This window comes from Emydura macquarii, unplaced genomic scaffold, assembly GCF_026122565.2.
Source record: "Emydura macquarii macquarii isolate MOO-44397 ecotype Brisbane River unplaced genomic scaffold, CSIRO-AGI_Emac_v2 contig_3220, whole genome shotgun sequence".
Classification (NCBI taxonomy): Eukaryota; Metazoa; Chordata; order Testudines; family Chelidae; genus Emydura; species Emydura macquarii.
The window spans coordinates 10,782,056-10,800,855 of NW_027133357.1; the positions used below are offsets into that span (position 1 = coordinate 10,782,056).

At 39.5% G+C, this 18,800-nt stretch overlaps 1 protein-coding gene across 1 annotated transcript; it reads left to right on the plus strand.

The window, feature by feature from the left end:
- The first annotated feature begins 943 nt into the window (after nucleotides 1–943).
- On the plus strand, nucleotides 944–18,427 carry DYRK3 (dual specificity tyrosine phosphorylation regulated kinase 3). The gene is made up of 3 exons (XM_067531661.1): nucleotides 944–1,087; nucleotides 3,243–3,358; nucleotides 11,336–18,427. The coding sequence occupies exons 1-3, from the start codon at nucleotides 1,048–1,050 to the stop codon at nucleotides 12,905–12,907; spliced, it is 1,728 nt and encodes a 575-aa protein (XP_067387762.1). The 5' UTR covers nucleotides 944–1,047; the 3' UTR covers nucleotides 12,908–18,427.
- Nucleotides 18,428–18,800: the final 373 nt, after the last annotated feature.

Consider the following 18,800-nt stretch of genomic DNA (forward strand, 5'->3'; position numbering starts at 1 on the left):
TGGGTGTTGGAATAAGCTATGCTGGCAAAAGTCTGTGTCCAGACTAGGAGCGCTTTGCTGGTATAATGCACTGCTATAGCTATTCCAGAAAAACACTTTGAGTGTAGCCTAACCCCAGGTTACACAGGGAGTCTATGGTGGTGCTGGAAATTGAACAATGCATGCCTCTACCTAGCACCCTAACCACTAGTCCACCCTTCCAGTTATCTCAGGATGTCAATCTACAGTAGAAAACACCCTTACAGATGCAAGAGGAAATGAAGAGGGCTTTGCCATTAGAAAGAGCTATATTATATACAGGAAAAATGGAAAGGAGAAAAAACCAAACCCCATTACCCTCCAGGGGCTCAGGGGGAGGAGGGCCTCTCCCAGCAACAAACATGTTTGCTTAGCTGCCCCGATGTCAAGGTAATGGAAAACTTTCCATTTCCAATACCCAGCTGCTTTTAATTGGGTGCGTGTGTACCGGTGGGGCGTTTACGAGCAAAAAGGTTTGTTTGCACTGAGTGATTCCCAGGCGGTGGCAGCAGCTCCAGGTCCTAGGGGGGTTGGGGGCCGTGTTTTCTTTGCCCTGCCCCCAGCTTAGGGCATAACTAGACCCCCCCAGTGTGCTAGGCGGGGGGGAGGAGAGACACTGCTCCCAAGGGGGGGTCACAGAGCAGAGACCACAGTGCAAGGGCAGGCAGGGAGCTTATCACGGGGCTCCCCACACCAGCTCCCGGGCCCCTTTTTCTTCCTCCTCCTCTTCCTCCTCCACCTCCCTGAGTCATTTCTCCTTCCTCCTCCCCCTCCTCCTCCCCCTTTCTCCGCCCCCCAGCCCCCTGCCTCTCCCCCTCCCTCTCCCGCCAGCGCGCAGACGCCGCGGTCGGGCCGGGCGGACGTTCCCTTAGCAACCACCCCGGGGGCCCGCCGCTGCCCGGGCCCGAGCCAGGGAGCTGCAGCCGCCGCCGCCAGCCGAAAGGGGGGCCCCGGAGCTGGAGCCGCCCAAGGCCGGGGGAGCGGAGAGCGGGGCCGGGCGGGGATGGGGCCCGCTGCCCCCCCGCCGTGATGCTGCTGAGCCGGAAGCCCGAGGGGCCGCTCGCTGCAGGTAACGCGGGGCCCGGGCAGCCGGCGGCACGTGCGGAGCGGGGCGCTCGGCCTGGGCGGCGGGCGGCAGCCTGTGGCGGGGCGGCCGGGGCGGGGGCGGCGGCTCGGAGCTGGGCCCCGCGGAGCTGGGGTGAGTGAGCGGAGGGATCAGCGGGTCCCCGGGGCAGGGGGGGGGGCCTGCCCGCGGCTCGGAGGGGTGCAGAGCCCCGGGGGTGGCGGGGTGAGGATAAAAGGGGGGTTGGTCCTGTGGGGGGCAGCTGGGGTGTAACCCAGGGCGCTGGGGGGGGGGGGGTGAGATCCCCCAGGCGCGTGGGGGGGGGAAGGGTCATCACTCGGGGAGATGGGGAGTGACCCCGAATGGCCGTGTGGAAGCCCCATCATCGCATCGGAGTGACACCGAATGGCCGGAAACGTAGCCCGTCTCGGGGAACAACTCCCCGCGCTGCGGGTGACCCGTCGCCCCAGGAAACCCGTGGAAGCCCCATCATCACATCGGAGACTTTGAAAACGGCTGGTAACGAACGAGCCCAGCCAGTTCTGGCCGAAGCGTGAACCGGGCAGGCGGTGTATCCCTTCCCTCTGGGGTGATTGCAAGCGATGCTGAGTTTCTTTCAGGGTCTCTCCTCCCCCTCCCCTCCACCCCTCTTTTTTTTTTGGTAACTTAGGTACCTTGTTTCGTCTTTGTACATTTCATTCTCCTAGACCGAAAGGGGAGGATGAACACAGGGAAGGCAGCAGTTGGTTGTTATAACAACACGTTTTATCTATAGAGCACCCATCTAAAGTATGCTAGGTGTTTTTACCGGAAAACACATGTGGATTAAATGACTCAAAACAGGCCAGATTTCATCAGGGTTTGAGCAGACTCTGCGCAAGGAAAGGCACATTCTTGACATTTTTCCTTTGACAATTTATTTTATTTCTTTGACTGTGTTTTCAATTAATGTTTGAAGTGCAGTACTCATTTGTTATCTTTCAAAGTAACTCACAGAATAGAGTAGTTTTTCAGAATCCAAATTTAAAGGAAGCTAGAGAATTTCCAGAGATTAAGAAAAGGAACAACATTTTACTATTCTTCTACTTTCGATCTGCATTATATAATTCTGTAAATATGTGCATTCTAGTATTGAGTTCTGTGACAAAATGTATTATTGATTTACTGTTGAGCTCCCTTCGCAGATATCGGTGTACTGTACAAAACGTTCCTAATGACACACAAGTTTATAAAGAAGCTGGTGATACTCTGTTGTGAAAAAATATAGTTCATTCTTAATACATAGCAATGAATAAGCATGTTCTCTAATGGTAGAGGAAATGAACTATCACATTTTGCCTTGAACTTGTAACTGGGAATTTTTAAATGTAATTCCCAACTTCCAGGTTATGATTCCAGTTACTGCTTGTTTGGAAGAACTGATTAAGAAGTACAATATTTATAGCAGTGGGAGAGGATGTCATATTATTTTGATATAAATATAATACTTCTTTGTCTAACTCACACTTACGTTTTGAGTGCAGATGGTGACCAAAACTCTGGAGTTTTAATGTTAATTGCTTTAGCCAATTTCATTTTAAGCACAGTCACAGAACTTGTACAAATCAAAAAAATATTTTTTTTTGTTTGCCAACCATTGTTAGTAGCAACAAATCTACTGACTTTGATTCCTCCATATCATATTTACAGAGAACCTCCTTTAAAGAATAGTCTTATCTAGTATTTAAGTGCCTGCTCATTTTCCATTGTCACTCTAAATACAGATAGTTCAGGATTATCCTTCTTTTTCCTTAAAATAGGATGTTGGTTAAAGACTCTTAAGGATATTTTTGTACTGCAAAAGATGACAGATGAGTCTAATTTAAGAGGAACGCCTAGTTGGTTTTTAAACAAACAAACAAACCCAGAAACTAAGGTTTGCAAAGTGCTTTGTAAATGATTAGTATCACTAAAAGAAATAAAACTGTTGAGTAACTCATTAATATTTAGGTATGGTCTTCTTGCTGTATTTTATCGAACAAATTAGCAAAAGCTGAATGTCTTAGCAAAAACTTTGAGGAATGATTTCAAATGAAATAATTGTTAGGAGCTGAGACAAGGTTTCTTTTTCTGTATTGGTGCAAATGGTTGTGACTAACTTCTTTCTATATTTGATGTTCAGCCAGGTTTGGAGATGGATTGTATGATTCCTACATGAGACTAGATCAAATTAGGTACCCTGATCCTACAAATGAAGAACACAGCCCTTCTGGACTTCGTTCACTCAGGAGATCTAATGTGAGTAATTCTGAGTTCTCACATTATGTTATCTGGTTGGTAAAGAAATAATGATATAAACTAAGTAGTCACACAATAAATGAATAAAGCTAGTATTATGTTTATAATAGGTATAATAGTTAGTATTATAACCTTGTCACAGCTCTTTAACACATTTGCTTTTACTAAGTAGTAGTAAAAAAGGTAACATGATATTGTGTTCGGCACCTTCTAAGCAACTCAGAATAAACTCGGATTTTGCTAATCCGTTGTTCATACTTTGATCAAGAAAATTAGCTTACAGCCTGTTTGTGACCTCATGCCATAGTACATCGCATATCAGTCTATATGGTGGTTTATTAATCTACAGCTGTATTCTATTTTAACTATTGCACACTTTCATTTATTGTCACTCCCAGTGCTTTCATGTGAAACAGGGGCATAACAGTAGGGACAACAACCAGAAGTTCTTTTTTTACAAATGTGTGGTTTGTGCATGTACCTAAAGTAATAAAAAAAAAATATTATTTACTGTGGGAGCCACTAGCATTATCTGCTACCTTGATAGCAAAATAGCACTTCACAGACTTCAGATATTCAATTTGTATTTTTGTAGAGTCTGCACGTTTCTTAAACAGAAGTTTTGAATCATGTGATCTTTTCTTTAATTGTCTCAGCTGGACTGTAACAGTCATATTCAGCTGTGTAACAGTCATACTGTAAAATGGTCTGGAAATACATTTAGGCTCCAGTTGAATTCTGTCCTAAATCTTGTACTTCTTGAAAACTTGTGGCTAAAAGCCAGGTTGAGGAAATGGGATAGATGAAGGAGCAAATTTAAAAATGAACATACTGAGAGTTAATAGAGTTGAGCAATTAATTTGGCCTGCCTTCTTCCTCAGACAGAGGTGTGTGTGAGCACATTGTTACAAAAGAGCTGTAGTGCTTTCTTTAAATAATCTCTTAAATGATTAAGGATTGTGCAGTTCTCTTGAGATACAAAGTGCTATATATAACTTACAGCATAACCATAAATTTTCACACTTGAATTAAAATCAACCCTGAAACTAACAAGACACTTGCCAAAATAGCCCCTTGATCACTTTGCTTCTGTGTCATAGCTTTCCCTTTCTTTTTCATCTGCATTTTGTCTTTTTAGTCTGTCAGTTCTCTGGGACAAGCACTTTGTTTTCATACTTGTTTGTAAAGTGCCAAGTATGGTCTTTGTGCCATATAAACAAAACAAATACTTAGTAGTGTCCTGCTCAGCAGAAATTAGGATGAGGCTTGTGGAAATGAAAATTATGAGCAGTTTTTATGGGGAAACATTTAGATTGAAGAGAGATTTGATTTCTTTTTTTCAACATTTTCTGTTCTGACATATAAAATTGCATTAGTATTGGAAACTCCAGATACCCTCAAGAGTTTCTCCTCTCAATCTTAGTTGTATACAGTAAACTAAAAGTTTTTGCTTTCAGAGACACAGAGTTTTAATTTAGTTTGTAAAAGTAACAGCTGAGACACTTGAAAGGACAAAAATTTTAGCAAACTGGCTAGCCATTTCCTTCTTATTCAGAATGAAGTTTTTCTGAGTATGAGAAAACCTCTAACACAGTGGTTCTCAATCAGGGGTACGCAGAGGTCATCCAGAGGGTACTCAAGTCATCAAGATCAGTATTCCTCAACCTAGGGGTTATGGGAGAAGTCTAGGGGGATTGCAAATGCAGGGCCAGCATTGGGAGTGGCAATTGCCTGAGGCCCGATGCCGTAGGGGGCCCTGTGAAGCTAAGTTACATGCTTCAGTGCGGCCACTTGGGGCTTGGACTTCAGACAAGGCTCACAAGTGAAAAACAGGCTCAAGTATCACACTGAAATGTAAGTACAATATTTATATGAGAAAGTAAACAATTTTTCATGAATAGTGTGCTGTGACATACATTTTTATGTCTGATTTTGTAAGCAAGTAGTTTTTAAGTGAGGTGAAACTTGGGGTACACATGTCAGACTCCTAAAAGGGGTACAGTAACCTGGAAAAGCATTGCTCTAAGAAATCTTCAACTGCATATCATTTGTGCTATCAATCATGTTTCTTGGCTGCTAGCAGATAATTTATGGAAAAAGTAAACTGTGCAATCCCTGACTTATAAGACAAAGCTGTTGGAAGGAAGTTGATGTGTTACCCAGAAGTCATCTGACTTAAAATGGAGTCCTTGTGAGTTCAAGTTAAAATTGTAATATGGGTCAATCTGTCAGTGATGTGGTGCATTAGCCTGATATGACCTCTGCTTCTGAGAACTTAATTCCAAGTCTTGATGCATTTGGGTCAAATTACTGATGTTGAAAAACAAGGTTTGAGATCTTGGCCAGGAGTTAATTTTGTTGAGAGGTGGTTGTGGGGAAAGGGGAATCATGGCTTCTCTATTGCTGTAAAAAGAATCTTCTTTAGTTATGAGAAGCTTACCTAAGGCAACAGCATTAGTGGAATGAATGTTACTCCTGAATAGGTAATATTTAGAAGCAATGTTATGCTTGAGTCCACTCAAAATTAAACATAGTTGCAATGCATTGGAATTTTGTTAATACATTGAGTGACTCGATAGTTCAAATTCTTAAAGCTTTTTTGGGAAAACTATTGCACATTAATGGTTGCAAAGTACTGTGTAAGTGGTAGGTAGTATTAATTTTATTCAGTAGCATGTTTTCATAGAAATGGAGGGCTAGAAGGGACCTCAGGATCATCTAGTCTACCCCCTGTGCTGTTAAATATACCAAGATACCACATCCTCCCTAGGTAATCTTTTCCTGCACTTATCAATCCTTATAGTAACCATTTTTTTCTTAATGTCTAACCTAAATCTCACTTGCTGCAAACTAGGCCAATGACTTTTTGTTCCAACCTCAGTGGACATGGAGAACAATCGATCACTGTCCTCATTATAACAACCTTTTGCATATTTGAAAACTGCTATCATGTCTCCCCAAGCCTTCTCTTCTCTAGACTAAATATGCCCATTTCTCTCAACCTTTCCACACAGGTCTGTTTTATAAACCTCTTATCCTTTTTGTTACTCTTCTTTGGACTCATTCCAATTTGTTCACATCTTTCTTAGTGTGATGTCCAAACCTGGACACAGTACTTGAAGTGAGGTGCACCCAGGCCACCTCGAGCAGAACAGTTACCTTCTGTGTCATACGTATGATGTTCCTGTTAATGTACCTCTGAATGTCACTTTCCTTTTTCACAGCAGCACATGTTGTTGACTCATACTCAGTTTATCCTCGACTAAAATCCCAGATTTTTTCTTCAGAATTGTTCCTAGCAAGTTAATCCCCATTTTTTATTTGTGCATTTCATTTTTCCTTCCTCAGTTCAGTACTTTGCACTGGTCTCAACTGAATTTCATCTTGTTGATTTCAGACCAATTCTCCTATTTGCCAAGGTCATTTTGAATTCTAATCCTGTCCTTCAGAGTACTTGCAACCCCTCCCAAGTTGGTGCTGTTCACCCACCTTATAATAATTTCATCTAGGCCATATTTCCCCCATTTGCTTTTGAGAATGTCATGGAGGATTGCGTAAAAGCCTTACTAAAGACAAGCTACGTCTACTGCTCCCCCCTCCTCCCTCCATTCACTAGGCCAGTTATACAGTCAAAGAAGGAAATTAGTTTGGCTTGGTGTGATTTGTTCTTGACAAATCTGTATTGGCTATTCCTTATCACCTTATCCTCCAGGTTTGAACAAATTGCTTGTTTAATAATTTTTTGCAGTATCTTTCTGGGTATTGAAGTTAGGCGGACTGGTCTATAATTCCCTGGCTCTTCCTTTGTCCCCTTGGTGAAGATAGATACTGTTTGTCCTTCTTCAGTCTGCTGGGACCTCACCTATCCTCCATGAGTTGTTGAATATAATCGCTAATGGTTTGGAGATTGCTTCATCTAGTTCCTTAAGTACTCTGTGGTGAATTTCATCAGGCTTTGCTGACTTAAATACATCTGATTTATCTTTTTGAAACCTCAGAGCTTTGTGGTACAGAGAGGTGCAATTGGCCCCCTCTGTACCTGCTCCAGAGGAGCTCTGCCAATTGAGGCTGCCGCAGAGATGCACTGAATCAGCCCAGATATCTGACAGGTCTATTAGATAATATGCTGCTGTTTTTAAATGCACTACATTGGAGCTAGTAGCATGTAGTAAAATAGAAGCACAGCTTTATGCTCAGATGTGTTTTGTGAATTGTGAAGGGCTTATAAATGCGACAGGTCTGATTTCCCCAATAGTAGTGGTAGTCTAAAGTGTCAGAAGACTTCAGGATAACTCAGATAGCCAGTAAATGCGGACGAACAAACATTGTGACACTTGTGTTCATTAAAACTATATATATATATAAAAAAACTACCTTTGTCTATGAAGGGCATAATGTTCACCATTTAAAAACTAATCCTTTCCTCTTAGTAGTATCACTGTAACATCTTAAAACTAAAAGGTGTAAATCAGTAAATTTTGCCTTTCATCATTTTTACTGTTTATTTTTGGGGCGGGAGGAGAGTGGGTTTTTTAGCACATCATCCAGGTGCAGGATTCAGTGAAACTGAATTAGTCAGTTTCACATGCTGGTTCTCAAGCACTGGCACAATGCAGTTGTTTGGGTTTCTAGATCTGCAAAAAAAAAAAAATCATAAAAGTATTTCTCTTTAAATTTTGTATTCCCTTTTGTCCCCCTCTTTTTTTTTTTTCTTTGAATATACTAAATGTTATGGCAAAACTACTTTCTAGTGGCCTTGAGGTACATTGTTGTTTGGAGAATGGTTCTACCATTCTTCCTATAATAATTCTAGCACTTAATCAGAGTGTTGGACTAGTTGCTAATTACAACATTGTAACAGAAGTGCCTGTCCTTCTCCAAGGCTCTGTTTGTATTCTGGGATGTCTCCTGAACAGATCTGGCTTACAGGACAACAAAGCAAAATTGATTATTTGTATTCTAGGGCATCTTGATTAGTTTGTCTAAGAAAAAACATAAGATATTTGCAGGACAGTATATCAATATGAGATTTAAATATAAAATAAAGGCTGAATGAGCCTTTTTTACATGGTGACACTGCCTTAACACCTTCAATTCCTGAATTGTTTTCCAGGCATGAATTTTGGGAAGGGGGCAGGGGAAGGAAGAGAACAGAAAATGCATAGCAGCTGGCAAAGTGGAACTGCAGCTGCATGCAGGCAAGCACAGGAAGGAACCCTGGATGATGCGGGGACGTAAGGAGCAGTGTGGGAAGCTCTGTGAAATGCTTTGATTTTTTGAGTTGTTCCCAATGTGCCACTGAAGAGTTAACCACCAATCTTGCTGCTTTTAAAAATGTGTTTTGAACTCACAGAAAGTTCAGTATTTTGTTTTTCAGCCCAACCTCCTTTTACATCCCGGTGGGAGGCGAGTCAAATGAAGGTCATGTTGGAAACAGAACACTGAACTTTTTCTAAGCAGTTCTGTGTGTGTTTAAAATATATAACATGTACTCAGATTGACTCCACCTTTAAAAATCAAGTGAAGTTCATTGGGCTTAAAGATCTTTCCAATAAAGCATTTCAGACACCTAAAATAAGTATTCTGCAGTGGACCATTAAATAGCTACTGCTACCTTAATTGAAAGCTCTGAGAGCCTTCTGTTAAAACAGTATAATCAGAAGTGCTCCTTCAATGGCTTCTCTTCCCTTACTATTAAGGATACTTGCATGAAAACAGGATCTTTGCCGTGTAGATCATCTGTTCCTGCTGCTTATTCCTTGCCTGAAGTCCTAATTCTCTTGCATAATCATTTCTCTAGGACCATTTATTTAGGATCAATGTTTAATATATTAATCCATGATCTAGAGAAGGGAAAGAGGTGGCAAAGCTTTCAAATGACACAAACATATTTGTAAAGACCAAAGAAGACTGAGGAATTTTGGAGGAACCTCATAAAGCTAAATAAATAGGTACTGCATGATGGAAGATGACAGTTAGTGAAGTTCATTATAGCACATGCAGTCCTGGACCTTTAAAATCCTTCTTGCCCTGTATGGTGAATTCATTGAAATACAGAGTTCTTGTACAAAAATATCCTTTCTTGCAATACAGGTAGACTTTTCAAGGGCTAGGGCTATGTGCTTAATTAAATTATGATTGCAGTCATAGTAAAAAGGCATTGTGTCGCACAAGATTTCTGCGATGGAGGTAGGAGAGCAGTTTTTCAGACATCTTAAAAAAAACAAACAAACAAACCCCAAAACAAAAACTGAACCTTGTTCAAAGTCTGGGTGCTCTGTTTGTTTGTAAATTTACCATTTTGATCTCTTTGCCCTTCATTCTGTTTGCCTTTCATTCAAAATCTTACAGTATCTCTCATTCTTATCTCAGCAATTCAGCCACAGGCTGAATGAAAGAAAAGTGTTTATCCTGTGTTTTCAGTGAGTTCCTGGAAAGGTGTGTCTCTTACAATGTACTGTTCACAGATACAGCACTGAGTGAAAGGGAGATTCCAAAGGGTTAATCATCACTGATCTGAGACAGGCTACTAGAGGAAGTCTGCATTTTCCGGGCTCATGTCATGAAGCGCACACTAACATTTCAGTGCAGAGCCAGCAAATTGACTCTTAACCAGGATGGAGGAGGGGGGGATAGTTGTGTAGTTGTTTTTGGCAAGAATAATCATTGCTCTTACTTATAGACTGTGTTGAAATGGTGGATTGTATGTAACTAAAAAGTAATCAGCTTTTATTGCTCAGGATCTACAGGTTTATTTGTATTTTTGCTTGATTGCTAAGCAGCTATTTTAGTTTCACGGACTGGGCTTGGCACATGTCTCTCATCTTTATGGAGATTAAAGGCCAGAATGGAAAACAGATGTTGCTGCACTAATCCTGTCTTTTTCAGTGTTGCATAGGATAGTATCTCATGCCTTCTTGCAGTGTAGAATGCTGGGGAATTGAAAGGAAGAATAATTGTGAATGACTGCATTCCCTTTATAAGGAGAGGACGGAATTTCAGGGAGCTCAGCATTTGCTAATTTGAACCCTGTGAAAATGACAAGTCTTAAATATATTCCCTAATGTTTACCTACTATTTGTATTGTTCTGTCTGTAACAAATTAACATCTCATGGTAGATGAAAATATTGATGCCTAAATTAGCTGAGAGCAGTGAGTGGGAACAGTTGTATTTTTAGAACACTGGATGGGGAGAAAAAAGAAAAGAAACCTGATGAAAGCTGGCATTCTTGGACATGCACACTGTGTCCAGTTTTGCTATCTGATTCAGTCATATGACGCCCTTTAAAGTCCATGGGAGTTTTGGGTGCATATCTGAGAGCAGAATGCAGCCCATTGTATCTTGTTTTGTCATCTTTCTTTTCTTTTGTCTTGTCCCTTTTTTCCCATCCTTTTACCCCATCCATACTGGATTCCTCAAACCTATCCCTCTTACTCTATCCCTTGTCTCCCCTCTGCACACTTGTCCATGTAATAGTCTTCTCCCCTCTCCCCTCTGCACACTTGTCCATGTAATAGTCTTCTCCCCTCTCCACACAGTCATGCTAGGTTGTGGTCTCAACAGGGGCAAGCTGCATCTGTCACTGGGTCATGTTTGCCACACCCATCTCCAGTGCTAAACATAGCAATACACCTGCCCTTCTGCTAGCAGGGATAGGCATTTGTGCCCTTCTGTGCATGTCTGCCTCAAGTTGGCCTTTTCTGATCTAGAAGATAAAGTATATTTATCCATATTCCATTTTTAAAAGTTCATTGCATTTGGAGTACAATCACGTGTTTGGCAGTGCATATAACTCAGATTAGAATAGATGATAATATACATTATGCAGTACATTTCAAATACATCTGCACTGTGAAAATAAATGTAAACCTAATACTGATGTTACATATTTTGTTCTATGCAGTATTTTAATCTTATTCCATGTATTTAAAAAAAACCAAAAAACACATTTGATTGGCTTTTTTCATCCCTATAGGTTACTAGCAACAAACTCACAATGAAGGATCATCCTCTTTCTGGAAGTCAGGTCAAAGTTGAGCAACTATTTGAGGACTCTGGCAATAAAAGGAGCAGTACTCTTCAGTCTGCAGGAATCAGTGGTTCTGAAAGATCTCTTCCTTCCCTGCCAAAAGATAAAAGTATAGATAGCTTAAGCACCGCCAAATCTTGTGGAAGTTTATCGAAAGTGCACAAAGCTATCTCTCAGGCTCCAGAGCAAGCAGTGAAGCAATATAAACATCAGTTATCTGCTTACGAGCAGCAAGAAATACTTAACTTTTCTGAAATTTACTTTGTGGGTCCAAATGCAAAAAAGAGGCAAGGAGTAGTCGGCGGCCCCAACAATGGCGGATATGATGATGACCAAGGTGGATACATTCATGTGCCTCATGACCATCTTGCTTACCGATATGAAATACTTAAAATCATTGGAAAGGGCAGTTTTGGACAAGTAGCTAAAGTTTATGATCATAAACTCCACCAGCATTTGGCCTTAAAGATGGTTCGCAATGAGAAGAGGTTCCACCGTCAAGCAGCAGAAGAAATTCGGATTTTGGAGCATCTCAAGAAACAGGATAAAACTGGCGGCATGAATGTCATTCACATGCTAGAAAGTTTCACCTTTCGAAACCACATATGTATGACCTTTGAGCTCCTCAGCATGAACCTGTATGAGCTTATCAAAAGAAACAAGTTTCAAGGGTTCAGTTTGCAGCTGGTACGCAAGTTTGCCCACTCCATATTACAATGTTTGGAAGCTCTTTATAAAAACAAAATCATACACTGTGACCTGAAGCCAGAAAATATCCTATTAAAACAGCAAGGGCGGAGTGGCATCAAAGTTATTGATTTTGGGTCCAGCTGCTTTGAGCACCAAAGAGTCTACACGTATATTCAGTCTCGATTCTATAGGGCCCCAGAGGTCATTCTGGGAAGTCGCTATGGGATGCCCATAGACATGTGGAGTTTTGGTTGTATTCTGGTGGAACTGTTGACTGGATATCCTCTTTTTCCTGGAGAAGATGAGGGAGACCAACTGGCTTGTATGATAGAGCTCCTTGGGATGCCACCTCAAAAGCTTTTGGATCAATCCAAGCGAGCCAAGAACTTCATCAACTCCAAGGGTCATCCTCGCTACTGCACTGCAACTACACATACAGATGGGAAAGTGATACTCAATGGCAGTAGATCACGCAGGGGAAAAATGCGTAGTGCTCCGGGCAACAAAGACTGGGTGACAGCGTTGAAAGGCTGTGATGATCCCTTGTTTATAGAGTTCTTAAAAGAATGTCTTAATTGGGATCCTTCTGCACGCATGACTCCAAGTCAAGCTTTAAGGCACCCTTGGATTTGTAAGCGAATGTCCAAACCACCTAGTACTGATAAAAGCATGGGTAAACGGATATCTAACTACACAAGCTCTTTCCCAGGAATAGGTTCCAAGTTGCCTCCAGTAGTTGGAATGGCAAACAAGCTGAGGGCTAATTTAACATCTGAATCAAATGGCAGTATACCTCTATGCAATGTGCTACCAAAACTGGTCAGTTAATAGAAAATTATGTATTCACAGAGTACATACCTTGTATTTTAATTATCTGCTAGAAATGTGTAAGGTGGATAAATGCAGAGGTTTTTAATGGATTAACTTTTTATTAAACTCTAAATCTTGTATAAAAAAGATGATGAATCAAAATGTAAACATTTCAAGGGCTAATTGTTTTATCAGGTTGTTTCAGTTGCAGTGTGGTGCATATTACATCATTTGATAGGTCAGCACATCTGTTCTGGTCATTGAGGTTACACACTTTAACAGTTGTGTTTAATAGCACTATTTAAAAAAGAATCAAACCATTTCTTATCAGGACAGTTTCAGCTAGCAAATGCTTTGGCACAAGACAGCAAGTAAAAAGGGTTTAAAATTGTATTCAGTTGGATAGCATGAGCTATGCTTTCAATTAATCCCCAAGTCAACTTCTTAAATTTGGATGAAATTTTACAGATTTACTGTCAAAAGCAAAAGTATCTTAATCTAAAAAGCGAGGCTGTTGGGTGCAAATTGCAAATTGATATTTGAATGATTTGGCTTCCCTACACATTTATCCATTTTGGATGGCTCCTGGGATATAGGGATCCAAGTTGTTGCATGCCTATATTTCTTAGGCAGGAATTTTCAAAGGAGTCTACAAATAGTTTGGGACACATCAGTTGCGTGTAGACGTAGGACCAGCTTCTGTACTGGGATATACTCTCACTACCCCTGTTGAAGTCAGTGGGAATTGCAGTCATGCACATTAGAGCAGAACAGGCCCATAACATGAAGTATAATTTGCTCGGCTATTGAAAACGTGGTTTGGACTTAAATTTAATGTGCGCTTTTGCTAACTGGTTCTTTCTCCATTCCTCCCAAAATGAAGATGCCTGGCCAAAATAAAGCACCATTGCCATTAGCGATGTTTACAGCACTGACCTCTTAAAGTCTGTTTTCTATCCTTGCAGGATGAATTCCATTCAATAACATAGAAATCCTTTTAAAAATTGTCACTCCTTTTTGTGAGATGAATAGAATTTTTAAGGGTCAGCACTGTAACCAGAGGTTATGTGTGGTGCAAGAGACTAATCATTGAAAGAGTGAGCTGAAATCGTTTTAAACTGTCAAAGATTTGGTAAAGAGTGATAAGAAATTTAAGGATTGTGGTGACTTGAAATGAAAGTTTGTATGGGGAAAAAGTTGCTTGTTTCTAGCAGTGTCCTATCAGGTGGCTGAAAGAATGAGATGCCTCATCTGCTGTTTTGCATGCTTCAGATATATACACACACTCTCTCCCTGGCAAGAATGTGAAATGTTGTTATGACCAATAGAGACAACAGCACAACTTGTCAAAATTGTTGCTCTTCAGAGCCAGGTGATCTGGGTTCAGTTACAAAAACATCTGATCCATTGCCAACTGTCTGAACACAGTTTTAAATACCCTTTTAGAACTTTTACAAGCACAGCATTTTAAATTTAACAAGTTTCCCTGTGGCAGGTTTCATGTTAAGACAAGGAAACTCTTGGTTACATAATCAAAGGAATTCTTAGTGTGATTTGCTGATATGTTGACCAAACAACTAAATCCCAGGGTCTCTGAGGGGATGGGAATGCTTTTTTTGCTCTGTACCATTTAGTTGTATCCATCCGTGAAATGTTTGATGATAAAGAGCCCAATCCTGCAAGTTTGTCAGCATATTTCAGGATCAGGACCAAAACTAGGCAAAATGGGCTTTGGATCAGGGTCATTGATGGTGGCAAATGCCCTCACTGTTTGGTAAGTACCACTGAAAGAATTCAAGAACACCAAGCACAAAGCTGAATATATATTTATTCCGATCTCTAAATTCCAAACTTCCCCCTGGAAGTTGGCTATATTAAGGGATATACAGTATATGCCTTTTAAATTTTGTTGTCATTTTTCTTCACATGTGTCAGTTAAATCAATAATCTGAATAATCTCATTAACTGAAAGTAATACCGTTTAGCATTTATCCATACCTTGGTTAATATGCCTCAAATGCCACTACATGTGGTCCTTATATGGTCAATTCATGAACAATTTTCCTCAATTGGCTGGCTAAAGTAATTTTTTATTTTAATGGAAAGTCAAGTAAGCACACTTATGAAAGCTCTAGAAGATGCCTATGGTTTTGGCTGAATTGAATATATGTGGAGCATCTTCAAAAGCAAGAAATATGTGAGTAATTTTGTCTGCCTTTAGTATAATCTTAATTATTTGCATGATGTGAATGAAATCTTTGGAGAAACACCATAGGAGCCATAGAAGAATATTGAAGACAGTTGAAAAAGAGAACAGTGTTATGTATATGAGGACAAATTATCATTATTACTATTTATATTATGATAGCACCTATAAATTCCTTTTAAGGATTAGGGCCCCATTGCACTAGACACTGTACATACACAAGAGATCAGTGAACGCTGGCCTGGATGCCAGAGGTTTTTCATCCATTAAAACACTGCATGAAAAGATTATTTTAGTGCCACTTCTAATAATCAAGAATACTGTATCTACCGGTTTAGATAGCTTCTGATGTTATACTACTTGTATAGATATAGTGCTGTCATTGGAGATGTGTATTATAAAGCAGTAAATATAACAATGGCAGGAAAAACACCACTGCTTTTATCAGAAATATTTGTTCATTTTGACCCCAATTAAGCAAGGTACCTAATCACATGTCTAACTCCCAGCACATAAATAGTCCCATTTAACTAGACTACTACTCACTGTTTAAAATCAGGAACATGCTTAGGTACCTTGGTGGATCAGGGCCCTTGTCTGTATAGACATAGCAGATAAGGAAAAACAGATCACCTAGAGGATTTCAGCTCTGGTGAAAGATACATTCTCTGTGTTCTGAAAAAGAAGTTAGAGGGCAAATATAGTCCTCACTTATAAACCCTGATGACTTCACTTGGATTTCCTGGATTATATAATTTAGGCCAAAATTTGGCTCAGTATTCCAAAACTAGGAGATGCATCTAAATTAGGTAATAAATCTGGTATTCAAGTAAGCAAAAATAAGGGAGACCTAGACACTCAATCTTGTAAACACTCTGCATGCTGAACACTCAATGAAGTCTTAAGGGAATTGCACACAAGCGGTGCTTAAAAGAATTGGGCTGTAGAACTCAGATACTTTGAACTGTCCAACAGCATCATTTACAAGAGGCATTCATGTTTGCAATCACTACCTTGTCTGAGGTACAGTAGAATCTTGCTAATTCTCACTTCCCTACTTCTTGCAAAGCAGGGTGCTTTAATAAGGTCTTAGATCACTACCTTACTTTTACTAAGTGTAATACCAATATATTTACGAGTATGTTTAAAGTAATGTTTAAAACTTAACTAAGCTTGTCACAATAAATGAAAAAAGTAGCTTTTTGTTGGTAGTGATGCATTGTCCTCTGTTGTTTTCTCTATTTTGCAAATCAGCAAGACCCGTGGGTCTCCCAGGCATTAGTGAGGTTCTACTGTAATTTAAATCATGTTCACCTGTGATTCTAGCACAAAACAAATGTAATTTTATTGAGGATTACAGTAAAACCGTAACATCAAATTTCTAAGACTTTTTAATGAACTAGTCCAAACATCATTTAAAAAACTTCCTTATAATGTTCATTAAATGTTACAACACATAATGTAGATTCTGTATTGTAAATAATGTACTGTTGTGTGGTTTTTAATCCTTTTAAGAAGTGTGGATTGTAGCAATTTGGTTTAGCAATATTTTTAATTTAAATTACTGTGTAATAAGACATAGGCATCATATGTGACATACAACTGTTTACTTTTACACTTGGGGCAAACATAATGTGATCGATTGTCCAAGATTCAAGGAAAAACACGATTCTATTTTAAAAGTCAGCTGGACAGTGGAGTATAATTCTTCCATTTCAGATTAGGATAAAACACAAACATTTAAACATAACCTGCATTTAGTACTCAAGTGTAGGTGATGTTCCTTAATAGATTTGCTCTCCCTAATACTGATTCTAGAAAATGTTATTTCCACTTTTATACTGATCATTTAGTGCAGTTGTCAGATTTTAGTCATCTTCCAAATACTGCAGTCACTGTTAGAATTTTTGTTTTTTCTTCCGAACTAGTTTGAGTAAGACTTCTAGTCTAGTGACAATTTAAGAATCTAAACTAATGGGAAGGCATTTTTAAAAAGTGTTTGAATTCTGCAAGACAATTTTTGTGGAACTGTGTGTGGGTCTGTTAGTCAAAATCTGGTATAGTTCACTTTGACTGTGATTCATTTAGACTTGGATGCAGTAAAAAAAAAATCTGTTATCTTTTTAATGGTAGACTAACACTACAGGTTGTTCATTACTGTGATCTTCCTAAAACTACCTCTGAATAAAACCTGAGTCCTTTAAAGAGACCGACACTGCAAACCACAGCCATCCCCCACTCATTTTTAATAGTAATGGCTATTTTGATTGTGAAGCACACACATGATGATCTCAGCAGTGTTTTACTAATCCCAGCCATACAAGCAAAAGGCTGATTCTGCATCCAAAGCTATGTGTTGAAAACGATGTATGCCAATCCCCTGCCTGCCCAAGATTTTAATGCTGTAGTGGAAGTGAAGAGCCAAAATAATGTGGAAAGATTTGCAATGCTTTACTACACTGTAACAAGATTAAAAACAGATGCTGTGTCCCCAAGACTTTTTTTAATAGGCAAACCTGGGGGTCTGATTTCCCCACCCGCCCTGCCAGAACTGCTGTGCACCTACAGTTCTCAAACTTGAGTAGGAATTGTGGGTGCTCAGCAACTTTAAAAATTGGACTCTGAGTTCTTATATCCAAGGTATGTTCCAGCTCTTTTTAATGATTTTATCATGCGCTTTTTTAGTAAGAAGTCAGAGATGAAATTTATATATACATATATGTGTGTGTATATAAACATATATCATACTTCCCTTAAAAGTGCCCCCATCTAGTCTGATATAAAACTCCACTGATGTCCTATTAAATATAGTTTCTTAATACAACTCCCACCATAACATGCAAAACAAATTGGCTCTTCAGAACAGTCTTGTATAGGAGAACATTGTTCAATCTACATTTTAAAAGGGTGCATTTACTTTCCACCAAATAACACCCTGACAAATTAGCTAACGTAGATTAGTTAGTATTGCTAAAAGAACAAACTGTGTTCCCTGTTCATAGTACTGTGCCTTATTTTATGAGCCTACATTTGTCTCAGTGCAATCAAATTACTATTCAGGGTTTCTTATACATTGCGACTGTTCATATTAAATGTCAGTATGTCTAAAGAATTTATACAGGTTAGCCTTTTTATTGTAAATATTGTTATGAGGTGTAATATGGTGGAGAATGTAGAAAACAGTAAGGTGCATGTGAACTTAACATTTTCTCTTTGTGAAGGAACACTTTTGAAATAAGCCAGTTTTAAACTATGTATGTAAATGTAATGAACAAATATTTCCTAAAATTGTACTTCAGTTCATTTTTTAAATAAATACATAATTTTCTTTAGCAATGGTCTGTACAAATTCCTAAAAGAAATACTTGACTTTCCTTTCCTTTCCTCTTTTTTTTTTTTTTTTTAAAAAGTGCATTAATTCTTTCCAGATGGTATAACCTAACTTGCATTGGCCACTACTACCCTCTGTGGCACGTAAGGAGAGGACAATTGAAAAATGTCAGCATTTACAAGAGACATTTACCGTGTTGCAAAATGTGGTATATTTGTGTGTGGAGGAAAGGAACCAAGTGAGAAGGGAAGCAAGCTATGATTATACTCAAACAAAGCCAACCAAGCCAACAACAAAAAATAAAAATATCCAGCTGTAATGTATTTGTGGGAGTAAGGAATTAAAATATTAACTACTTGAGTCTGAACCTAAAA

Coding starts and splice junctions, on each gene's coding strand:
- DYRK3 (XM_067531661.1), top strand. CDS start 1,048: ATGCTGCTGAGCCGGAAGCCCGAGGGGCCGCTCGCTGCAG. Junction 1,088..3,242: donor CGAGGGGCCGCTCGCTGCAG/GTAACGCGGGGC, acceptor TTTGATGTTCAG/CCAGGTTTGGAGATGGATTG. Junction 3,359..11,335: donor GTTCACTCAGGAGATCTAAT/GTGAGTAATTCT, acceptor TCATCCCTATAG/GTTACTAGCAACAAACTCAC.